A 12,374-nucleotide genomic window follows, 5' to 3' on the forward strand; every position below is an offset into this window, starting at 1 on the left:
CTTTCCCTGGTGTTAGGGTGTTCTAGAGGAGGGAGGTTGTATATCCGATGAAGACGATAAAGAGACCATTAGGGAAAAAAGGAAGTCTCTATGGAAGTAGGAGGGTGTTGGGAGGGGAGGGTGGGGGAAGGGTATCTGCTCTGGTGTCGGAAAACCTGCAAATAGGGATTTTTTTCAGTAACCTAGCATAATAATGGGCTTGCCAAATCTGAAGGTGACATCATGGAATGTGAGAGGTATAACTACTCCAGCCAAAAGACAAAAAATTTTAAACTATTTAAAAAGATCGGATTCTGATATAGTATTACTCCAGGAAACCTATTTAACTGATAAGGAAATTAAGAAATTAGAAAGTGGATGGGTAGGTAAAGCCATAGGCCAAGGAGTAAGGAAAAGGAAACAAGGTGTGATAGTATTGGTGAACAAATACTTGCGGGCTGAGATTGCCTCTGTAGAATTTGGTATTGAGGGTAGAGCTATGAGAATTTTGCTAAAATATGAGTCGCATGCCATTATGATCTATAACATCTATGCCCCTAATGATAGGAAAATGAACGAAAATTTTATAGGCCAGCTACTTAACTGGATTAATAAAGACGACACAGAACATAAAATAATAGGAGGGGACTTTAATAGAACCATCAATTTGATGTTGGATAGAACTGAAGGAATTAAAAAAACAAAAAAAAAGGAAAAGTATTTAGAAGACCCTGTAATGTCTAACTTGTTGCAACTTACCGGAGTAATTGATCCATGGAGGTCTAAGAATCCCACAAGAGAGGAATATACTTACTTTTCAGGGGTCCACAATATATGGTCAAGGATTGACTATCTGTTTATCACTTCCTCTCTGGGAAAAGAGATTTTACACACAGAAATATCAGATATTGTAATATCGGACCATGCACCCATACACCTGTCACTGAGACTACCGGGAAGAAATCAGGGATGGATGTTTTGGAAATTCCCTAGGGGGTATAGCTATGATAAAGAATTTAAACAAATGCTGATAAAAGAATGGGAAAACTACGGACAGGAGAATGACGAACAAAAAATATATCCAATTTTATACTGGGAGGCGGCTAAAACAGTGATCAGAGGAAAAATTAGATCATACGTTGTAGCAGTAAGGAATAGAGAGGCAGCAAAGCAAAAAGACCTGGAAAAAAAATATAGAGAAGCAGTGTCAATTTACAGGGCATTTCCCAATAATGGGAATCGTAAGACAATGTATGAAAAAAAAGAGGTACTAGAACATCATATAGATCTGACTCAGAGGAATTTCCAGAGAACCAGGGAGAAGAACCTGTTTAACAATGGTAATAAAACAGGGAAAATGCTCTCTAATCTAATAAAGAAGGAAAAAGGAAGAGATCATATAGAGGAAATGCGAGATAGTAAGGGAGAATTGACAAGTGATAGGCATAAGATAAACCAGATAATGGCAGAGTATTACAATAAATTATACAAAGAAAGGGGGGAGGATGAACAACAAATGGACACATTTTTAGAAAATGTCGATCTGAATGTACTAACACTCGAGCAACAAGAAAAATTATCACTCCCTATAAAATCAGAAGAAGTCTCCACAGTAATTAGATACCTAGATAAAAACAAAGCGCCAGGGCCAGATGGGTACTCCTCCGATTTTTATAAAATAATGTCCCCCCAGTTAGTTCCCCTGTTAGTTGAGGTGTATAATAAAATGTTCATGGAGAGGGCAGAATTTAAAACAGGTAATTTGGCCCATATTAAAATTATACCAAAAAACAAAGGCGACCCTAAAGACCCAGGAGCGTACAGACCCATCTCCTTGATAAACATTGACATGAAGATATATACAAGAATTCTGGCAAACAGGCTAGCTGAGGTTATTCCGCAATTAATTCATCCCTGCCAGAATGGCTTTGTGAAGGGACGTCACGGTGTCAAGAACGTGCGCACAGTTATGGCGGTGTTGGATTGGGCCAGGGCAAGGCCAACAGAAAGCAAAAATAAAGCAATAATTGCAATCGATGCTGAAAAGGCATTCGACAGTGTGGCCTTGCCCTGGCTCAAGAAAGTTATGCATAAGATGGGGATAAATGGATATTTTTATGGGGCTATTGAAACAATGTATAGTAAACCTTCGGCACAAGTAATAACACAAGGGGTTATGTCACAACAATTTTCCTTAGGAAGGGGCACACGGCAAGGTTGCCCCCTCTCACCTTTATTATTTAATTTAACTATTGAACCACTTGCTAGGAAGATTCACAATGAAAAGAATATAGTGGGGATAAACTTGGGTAGCAAACAAGTCAAAATGACTTTGTTTGCTGATGATTTATTGTTATTTATAGGAAATGCACATGGAGATATACACAAAACATTCAGTTTTTTAAAAAGTTACGAGGAGATTTCAGGGTATAAAATAAATATGCACAAAACAGAAGTGTTACTGTTCGATACGGGGCAGGATCTGTCCTGGAATAGGGATTTGGGGTTAAAAATTGTGAAAGATAACTTTAGGTACTTGGGGATTAGGTTAGACAGGAATATCACAAAATTGTATGGGTTAAATTATGCAGGTTTGTTTGAAAAGATAGCACATGATTTAAGGAGATGGATGGAGCTCCCGCTTTCACTATTCGGTAGGAAAAATTTAATTAAGATGGTTATTTTTCCAAGGTTACTATATACAATGCAAATGCTCCCTTTGTTACTTAAACATAAAGACGTAAATAAGCTAAATGCCATGTTTCAGAAGTTCCTATGGAGAAATAGGAGAAGTAGAGTTTCCATTAAATACCTGCAAAAATCACAAGGCATAGGAGGCGTGTCATTTCCAGATATAAGAACATATAACATAGCTTGTATAATGAGATTTGCGGCACAATGGCTAAATAAACAGAACAAGTTTGTAGACTTGGAGGTGGAAGAGAGCTTGACTCAACCCTTGACGTTGGGAAGGTTCTTGCATGAGAATACTGCTAGCTTGAAGACCTTAGGCAAAACTTCTATTCTTCTAAGAGACACAAGAGCAGTCTGGAAAACGGTGAGGAGGAAGTACCAGTTACCAACTGATATTTCCAGATATCTGTCCCTGGGAGATTTTTTAAACATGGTCAAATGGAAAGGAGAACAGGGATGGCTTGCTGCTTGGGAAAGGAAGGGTATACTTAGATTACATGACCTAGTAGACAATCAGGCAAGGGAACTAAAAACCTTTGAACAAGTCAAAAAAGATTATGAATTAGCAGACTCAGAATTCTTGTATTATATGCAGATTAAGGGGTTGATCAGGGAAGCGGGTCTCCTGGGTAAAATTTGGAAAGGTAATTGGTTACAATTTAGCAAAATTCTCAACGCAAATGATGGCAACCCTTCAATAGCTAGCATTAGAAAGTGTATTTCATCTGAGGAAGAAAGCCCATTTAAGGGGAGAATAGCTAGCAAGTGGGCTAGAGACATAAGGGATAACACTCCAGAAGACGAAGTAGAGTTTAGGATTTTGAAAGGCTGGAGGAATATACAGAATATTACTAGCTCTGAAATATTAAGGGAAATGCAATGGAAAATATCAATAAGGGCATATCGGGCGTTTAATGTTCCTTACGGGAAAAATATTTTGGGCTATAAGATTGAATGTCCTAAATGTGGGGAAATTAATGCAAATGTGATACATTGTTTGTGGCACTGCCCAGCAGCCAGGAATTTATGGAATATGGCGGAGCAGTATGTAGGGTACATATTCAGAGAACCAACTAAATTTGACATATGGCGATGTTTATTCCACTACTACAGATCCAAATACACCAAACATAAAGAAGAATTGATTCACCTGATGATACTAGCAGTAAAGAGAGTCTTAATGATGGAATGGTTGTCAATGCATATACCAACAATGATACAAGTCAAGAGGAAGTGGATGGAATATTTGTATTTCCAATGGTTGAGTAAAAATAGGAAACAAAAAAAAGATAATGAAATAAAGTGGAAGCGTAACTGGTTGCCAATTATTAATCGCATATTTTCCCAGGAAGAAAAGGTTGCTTTCTATGATATAACTTGTTAGGAAAGAGAGGAATGAAAGATTTTAGTGGGTTCCGGACACCAGAGCAGAATATGGAAAAGAGGGAGGGGGAGGGTATTAGGAGAGGGGAAAAACTATAGAATAATTATAAGAATTTATTGGACTGTTGTTTTTCTTCGTGTAATAACATTGTCAATTTTGCACATTCTTTTTATATAAGTAGACACCCAAGAGGGGTCGAAGTTAATGTATTTGTGAAGAACTTAAAATCTTAATAAAAAATTAAAAAAAAAAAAAAAAAAAAAAGTCTGTCTCTCTTACAGTATATTGCCTTTCCTAAGACTGTCTTTGTCTTGCCTTTGGTGTAGTTTTGTTTCGGTTTAGTGTGGTCTGATTATTATTTCTATCTATACAAGACAAAAAAATTATTTGATAAGACAGTAATTATTAGCATTATTGTTACATTTAATTCCCATTGATTTATTCAGCACTTTGTAGAAAAAAAGTTTCTATCTTTTGAATTTATTTTAACTTAATTATCACTGCAACAGATGTACCGAACATGCAAATTGGCTTAGCAAAAATTCGAGTTTTTGCCACCTTTGCATTACAGTTTTATTGGAAATGATAAACAAAGTGTTTGCTTAACTACTTGTTTTCCCAATTAGTTGCAGAAAAGCAGATTGTATTAAGAGTATATTAGTTTGAGCAAACAGGAAATGGCTGACATTTATAATAGAAGCAAATGAAAATAAGTAATGTGAATAGACAATTAAGACTGTTACTTTTAAAACAATCTTATAATCGCAAACTGCAACTACCAGCCATGCATTAAAGGAGTTGTCCACTTTCAAAAATTATTGATATTGTATACATTATGTAATGAAAAGTTATACAATTTTCAATATACTTTCTGTATCAATTCTTCAGTTTTCTCGGTCTCTGCTTCCTGTCATTCTATCGGAAGGTTCATTATTAACTTCCTGTCGATGAATAACGGTCCCTGATTGTAACCCTGATGTAACACTGGTGCATGGTTCATTAGTATCGCACAGCTTTGACTACTCTCTGTGATATAACAAGCTGTGCATCTGTGTAGCTGTTCACTGGTGTGTAACCAGGGATGTGAAGCATTAAAGTAAATCTACCATCTAAAAAAGTAAAAGCCATCTACAGATACTCACCTACTTTCCTCTTAATGTTGATCCCAATGCTGTCCTTCGCTAATCTTAAAACACTCCGTGAGAGGTTTGCCGCCAGTACTGGGAAAACTTGTCAAGGCCTAGAGCTGCTGGGGGGGCCCACAAGGCTATACATAAGGAATCCATCAGCGCTGAGTCTAATGAATCCATTGAGTATCAGGGGGGCTGTATATAAAATAACCATGAGGGGGCTCCATATAAAAATTCCATGAGGGGTATGATAAACTAGGGAATATTTTAGAGAAGAGAAGACTGTTTTAGTTTGTAAAATATTAATGCCGCCATGTGATTTCACTGCAATTGGGCATACCGAGGCTCTGTCGCCCAGGGGCCTACTGAAACCTGTAGGTGACCCAGCGCTGGAAACTTGTGATTAGCAACCCGGAAAGCAGGGACAAGATGTCCAGCGCTCTGTGCTGCTAATTATGCATGCCCCCTTAGTCCCTTTGTCCTCTAACATGGGAGAGGAAAGCATCTGTCATGCAGGAATTCGTACCTTTCAAGTGAGGTTACCTCCCAGCATGGGAGAGAGAGGGGTGGCCCCTGCATAATTAGTAGCCCGGAGAACAGGACATTTTGTCCCTGTACTCCAGGCTACTAATTATAACTTTCTTTTTTAGTGGCTTGTGACGTCAAGAGGAGGATTGGTCAGTATCTGTACATGTTTTTTTACTTTTTTCCCTTTAAGCTATTGGCTCTGTGTCCCTCTTATGGCAGAAAGTTGTAACTACAGTGGTCACTCTTTATGACTTTCTATAGAAAATATGGCTGCAGGAGTATAGAGCCAACTCTATAGTCCCCATTGTCACGGATGCCCCTGCGATCCATGTCACGGATCATGGGCACACTCGTGCCCCTCTTCGTGGCCCCGCCCCCCACCCAGCCCGCACTCACCTCTCTGCGCTCTCCCTTCCGTCCCGGCCAGGCCGACGCGGCCCTGCTCCATAGGACGCGTGCACGGGCATTCAAAGATTTAAAGGGCCAGCGCACTGCTGATTGGCGCTGGCACTTCCAAGTTTCCCATAAAGACCAGCGGCTCCCAACTCTCCCCACCGGATCTTTGAGCTATATGATGAGGGGAGAATGCTTCCTGTTCCCTGCTATTATCCCTGTTCCTTTCTGCCTTGATTCCCTGTACACTGACCGGGCATCTCTGGCACCTGACCCTTGTCACCTGTGTGTCGCCCCTTCCCAATCAACCAACGATAACCTATCCCGAGCATAAACCATCACAAGATTTTCGAGCTCAATCACTTTTCAGTGGTAATTTGTTTTACTACAAGGAACATAACAGAAGCAGTCCCTGGTCTATTGGCCTGGTTTCATGGTTGCATAGTCCAATCAAGCGGAAATGGAAGGAAGGAGGAATATTCTACACATTTTGGTAAGATTTATCATAAGTCTCTTAGAGCAGAAGATTTCTAGTTGGTCATGGCCACCAATCAGAGCTCAGCTTTCATTTTCCCACAGCTGTTTTTAAAATTAAAGCTAAGCTCTAATTGGTTTTCATAGCCAACTAGAACTGTTTTACGTCATAAACTTGATGATAAATCTCCCCCAGCATATGCCATGTTCAATGCAGAGACACCTTGCCGTAACAGGATTTCAACAAATGGTTTAAAATGATGTGATCATGGTGAATAGTAAAAACATGTCTTTAGTAGGTATGTTCTGCAGTGTTTACATCACTACTTTATCTCCAGTTTTTTATCACTTATTTTGAACCAAAAATGGGAGAAGTAAAGCAAACAGGAACAAATCTTTCCATAATAACTTATCTTTGGATATAGTCAGGCCCTTAAATTTTGAGAGTTCTTGCCATTAACTTAATTCATGTTCTAAAATCTAAAATAAACAAGGAAATGTTTATTCAGTGCCATATTTTCCTTGAGTCTCTAAATTACTGTAATCTCTTTCGATGTGTTTTTCACAGGCCATCATAAGACCCTGGGAAGCAAAATTTCAAAGGTGAACAGCTTAAAACTAGATCCAACAGTATGGAGCAATGAACTTGTGGAGGTACAGTGCCATATTAATACCTTATATTTCTTGTTATTGAAGTAAGTACTTAAGAACATCCGACTTACAGACGACCCCTAGTTACAAACGGACTTCTGGATTTTGGTAATTTACTTTACTTTAGTCCCAGGCTACAAAAAAAAAGCTGTAACGGTTACCACAGGTGTCTGTAATTAAGATTTTTTGTTAATCCTGTTTTTTATGACAACCCAACATTTTTAAAACCCAATAGTCATAGAGACCAAAAAATTTTTTGCCTAGGGTTACAATTATAAAATATACAGTTCCGACTTACATACCAATTCAACTTAAGAACAAACCTGCAGAACTTATCTTGTACGTAACCCTGGGACTGCCTGTATTGTAGATTGTTATTCAATAACTTAGTGGGGCTCCTGATCACTGCCCACAGTCTAAGCTTCATCAGCGCAGTAATGTAGAGGTGCTAAGACTTGAGACCGGCAACACATATAATAAATGATTTCATTATGTTTGGGTTTTTTCGTGTTCTTTTTTGGTAGCTTTTCATTGTTCTGGGAAATGAAAAAGTTAATAGCTTCTGGGAAGCAAATCTTGTGCCTGAAAACATGCTTTGTGTGACCTCCACTATTAATCAGAGAAGATTATTTGTCGCACAAAAATACAAAGAAGGAAGATTTAAAAAGACGCTTTCTCCAAACCCAACTCTTCAGCAACTAAATGAGGTGTGTAAGTATCACAATGTGTGTATGTTATTTTTCACCGGTGATTTAATAATGGAAGTACGCTGAACGTTACTGCATGAGAGGAGAAGAGAGGCAGCGTACAGTCCATTACTGAGGATCCACATTGCATTACATTTTCTTTATCTATCTACGTTGCCTGTACACATAGCATAAAGGTGGCTATACTCATTAGACATGTATAGGTACATAGCGGAATGGCCATTGTGCAGATACACTCATGGGGGAGATTTATCAGAAGTGTCTTAGAGTATAACTGGTCTAGTTGTCCATGGCAACCAATCAGAGCTCAGCTTTCATTTCAATAAATTTATTTCAAACCATGTATACCAGGGAAGGGGGTATATGCAAGCTCTTCATGTTCCCTCCACCCCATATATAGCGCCTGTTAGACTAAAAGACTCGGCTTCAGGAATCCGGAAGTGGTTAATGGGGCAGATTTACTAAGGGTTGTGAGCCAGTTTTCTGTCAAACTTTGCACATTCTTTCTAGTGCAAACTGCTTGCACAGGTATTTATTTGTGTTACACACAACACTTTTGTGTTGCAGACTATTCTTTATACAATATCCAACAGAAGTGTATTGCATGGCCCATGTTAAAGGTGCACCACAAAAAGTTGTGCACTCTGTTGGAACTGAGCAGGGAGCACCAGATTAATGAAGAACGAGTGCCAGCAATCCGGAATCTGGCGCTCCTTGCACACTATACAGGGGTGCAGTTTGCACTGTGTTTAGTAAATGTGCCCTAACGTGCAAGCACAGGTTATCTCTGACATTACATGAGCCATTCCGCACCCCTGCCTGCCCACTTGATATGGGAGTAGAGTAAGTTGGGGAAAAAGACATGCGCCAGGAATTGTGACTCTTTCATGGCTTTTATGCCAAAACAAGCCATGTTGAATGCCCCTCTCCCCAATGTTTTCTAATAGAAAACTTCAACTAACTTCAACGCTCATCAAAGGGATAGTCCATTTTCAACAAATGATTGATATTGTATACAGTATGTAATGAAAATTACAATTTTCCAATATACTTCCTGTATCAATTCTTTACAGTCCTTGTATAGGTAGCTTCATTGTTTGCTTCCTGTCCTTAACCCCTTAGTGACGATACCTGAAAAGGCTCTAGTGACTGAACTTTTTTTTTTTTTGCATGCTAACTTAAAATTTTTTGCTGTGTTTTTTTTCGGGACACATAGAGCTAGTAAAAAAGTTATAAAAGTTAAATTTTTCTTTAATTTTTATTATTATCTGGGGTTAAAAGTGGAAAAAAGTAGGGTTTTTTTTCCGTAATTTATGGTATTTTTACAATTTTCAAATGAATTCAAAATTAACATTTTTAATTAATTTAGATTTGGTTGTTTTGATATATAATATGTATAGTCTTTGGCAAACGAGGCGACTATGGCAGTGTTTTATTCAGTGGGGAAATGTCATTGGTTTTTTTATGAATATTTATTAATATTTTGTGTATCCCAGAACATTTTTTTCTTTGCTTTTTTTCTTTTACTTTGTTCTTTATGTTTTACAAGTTTTCCCCTGTAACTGAGGCATCTATAAGGCCCCTTCCACACTAGCGAGTGTGATGCGATGAACTCGCATCACACTCGCAACGCAAGCTGCTGGGACCGCACGGCCCGAACCCTGCACCGCGGGAGTGAACTGACATGCTGAGTTCACTCCCGCGGTGCAGCGTTCGGGCCGTGCGTTCCTGGCAGCTTGCGTTGCGAGTGTGATGCGAGTTCATCGCATCACACTCGCTAGTGTGGTAGGGGCCTAAGAGCCCCATTAACAGAGGAAAACCACCACTTTTGACTGGGGATTGTGATCAGAGCTGGACTGGGTCTAATTAAGACCCAGCAGTTAAGTGACCGCAGAGTCTATAGAGCTGGCTCTGTTCCTCTATGCATCGTGCTCCTTCAGACCGATAATAAGGAGAGAATAAACCGTGTCCTATTCCTGGGACTAGCGTGGGAGCGGTTGAAAACTGCAGTGACGTCTAAAGTCAGAGGGTGGTCCGAGAGGAGTTAAAAAAACAGTCCCTAGTCATGTGATGTCACACAGGTGCATGGTTCGTTAGTATCACACAGCTCTGACTACTCCCTGTGATATAACGAGCCGTACCCCTGTGTAGCTGTTCATTGCTGTGTAAATCCAGGGATGTAAAGCATTAAGCTATTGGCTCTGTGTCCCTCTTGTGGCTGTCTTATTGTTTTTTAAATAAAGCTCCAACTTTCTTTTATTATGAAATATGCCATATTATTATGTTTCTGTCATATGTGTTATTGTTGTAGGCTTTGTGCAGTGCAGTGACTAAACCTGACATACTGGAAACCATGACGTTAGTGTTTAGTGGGGCTGATGTTATGTGCACTACTGGGGATGCTCTTGATAGCACTCCCTACCTTCTAGCAAAAAGGGCCGGGCAACGCTTACAGATGGAATTTCTACACCACAACAAATTCTCAGGTATACAGTTTCACACCTTCATGTGGGTTAAAATAAATAATTTTTTGTTTCACCCTTCAATAATTAATGATTAATGAGGCTGACATAGATGTAGTCTAGCAGGACCAATGTAGAGGGAGTCTTGTAAATAAATTCAACTATTCTTTTAGTTACTTTTCTTTTAACTTTCTTGTTAAATGTAACATTTAAAAAACTTTTACAAATGATTAAATATAAATAAGGTACAACATGAATCTAATAAGCAAAGGATATAATCAGATCTGTTACAAAATCATTAGCTGTATCCAGGTGTATTTTAAAACAGAAAACCAATGCAGCTTTTTACTTTTTAGATTACAAATCATCCTATGATCTTCTGGACAATGGAAGCAATCCAAATATGTCCTATTGTGGATTCTTGTATAAAGCATCTTCAAGCTCTTCAAAGATGTCAGCTAACCGAAAAATAAAAGAAGGTAAAATGTATCATCTTGTGTATATGATAATACAGAGGAACAGGAAGAATATGTCTTTATTAATATACAAATCTAATAATGTTATAAGTCACAACATAAAACTGTACTAAAATTATAAATAATGGGGCAGATTTACTTACCCGGTCCATTCGCGATCCAGCGGCGCGTTCTCTGCGCTGGATTCGGGTCCGGACGGGATTTATTAAAGCAGTTCCTCCGACGTCCACCAGGTGGCGCTGCTGCGCTGAAGTTCCCTGGAACGCACTGGAATACACCACGCCCGGCTGAGTGAAGGTAAGTGCAATGCGGCAGTTTTTCCGAATCCGTCGGGTTTTCGTTCAGCCACGTCCCCGATTTCCGTCACGTGCATGCCATCGCCGATGCACCACAATCCGATCGCATGCGCCAAAATCCCGGGTCAATTCAGGGGAAATCGGCGCAAATCGCAAATATTCGGGTAACACGTTGGGAAAACGCGAATCGGGCCCTTAGTAAATGACCCCCCATATTGTTAAGATTAGGTTTTATTTCATTCTTCTAACCATCTGAGTAAAAGAGGTGCAGGCCCTAAGCTGATTGCCAGACCTTGCACTAAACCATAGGCAGCAACAGGTAGACGTTCACTATTAATAGTGCTTACAACATAGGAAAAATGAAAGAGAGAGGGAGAAAACAAAACAAGGGTCACCAGCACTACAATAGCACTACATACAGCCCTGGGTGAACTGAGAAATAGATATTTAAAGAGTTCTTGGACGCTGCCCAGGAAGCTGACTGGGCAACAGCACTACAAGTAGTAGGAGACCAGTATAACGAATCCTGAATGCAATGAGTATTAAATATTTATGGAGTACCTGGATGCTTCCCTGGTATCTGATTGGATTGGCTCACACTTACAGTACTAAGTTTACAGAAAAGACTGTCAATCACAGACAGCCTCAAGCTGTGGTTCACAAGCCCATAACTGTGCAGCAAGTGCACTTGCCCATTCAGTGAGTTTTGACACCATCATTTAAAAAAAATTGCATAGAAGATAAAAGTTAGACAGTGCAAAGTCTCTGCTGGTATCTCCCATAATTATAATAACACTACCCACTAAGTGAATGAAGTGGAAGGTTCAAGCATGTGTCCTGGTGCTCCAATCAATGTTATGGCAGGGTCGGGAATTGCTGAGCACAGCTCTGTACCATCTCCATAACTTTCACTTATTATCTATTGGAAAGCCAGAGATAGCTGAGAATTGTGCTCTGCAACTTCTGGTTCTTCCATATTATTAAATAAAGGAGCAGGATGAACGTTCAACCTGCCAACGGAATCAATTTGTGAGAACGGGACCCTGTGAACTGCAGAGGTCCTTTCTCATGACTGTTGGGGGTCCCTCCCCCTGTGGATAAAGAAATCTGTTATAGTTCAAGACTGTGGGGCAGATTTACTTACCCGGTCCATTTGCGATCCAGCGGCGCGTTCTCTGTGGAGGATTCAGGTCTTCCGGC

General features: G+C 39.6%; 1 protein-coding gene across 3 annotated transcripts in view; it reads left to right on the forward strand.

Moving 5' to 3' along the window:
• ARAP2 (ArfGAP with RhoGAP domain, ankyrin repeat and PH domain 2) overlaps window positions 1-12,374 on the forward strand; it is a 171,035-nt gene that overhangs the window by 68,359 nt on the left and 90,302 nt on the right. For 2 of the 3 annotated variants that reach the window (XM_072125916.1, XM_072125925.1), the window contains exons 12-15: window positions 7,151-7,236; window positions 7,758-7,940; window positions 10,252-10,426; window positions 10,759-10,881. In XM_072125916.1, coding sequence (XP_071982017.1) covers window positions 7,151-7,236; window positions 7,758-7,940; window positions 10,252-10,426; window positions 10,759-10,881 — 567 coding nt within the window. The remainder of the gene's footprint in view (window positions 1-7,150; window positions 7,237-7,757; window positions 7,941-10,251; window positions 10,427-10,758; window positions 10,882-12,374) is intronic. The other variant, XM_072125929.1, reaches the window with a different exon arrangement.

Source organism: Engystomops pustulosus, chromosome 1 (genome assembly GCF_040894005.1).
Source record: "Engystomops pustulosus chromosome 1, aEngPut4.maternal, whole genome shotgun sequence".
Classification (NCBI taxonomy): domain Eukaryota; kingdom Metazoa; phylum Chordata; class Amphibia; order Anura; family Leptodactylidae; genus Engystomops; species Engystomops pustulosus.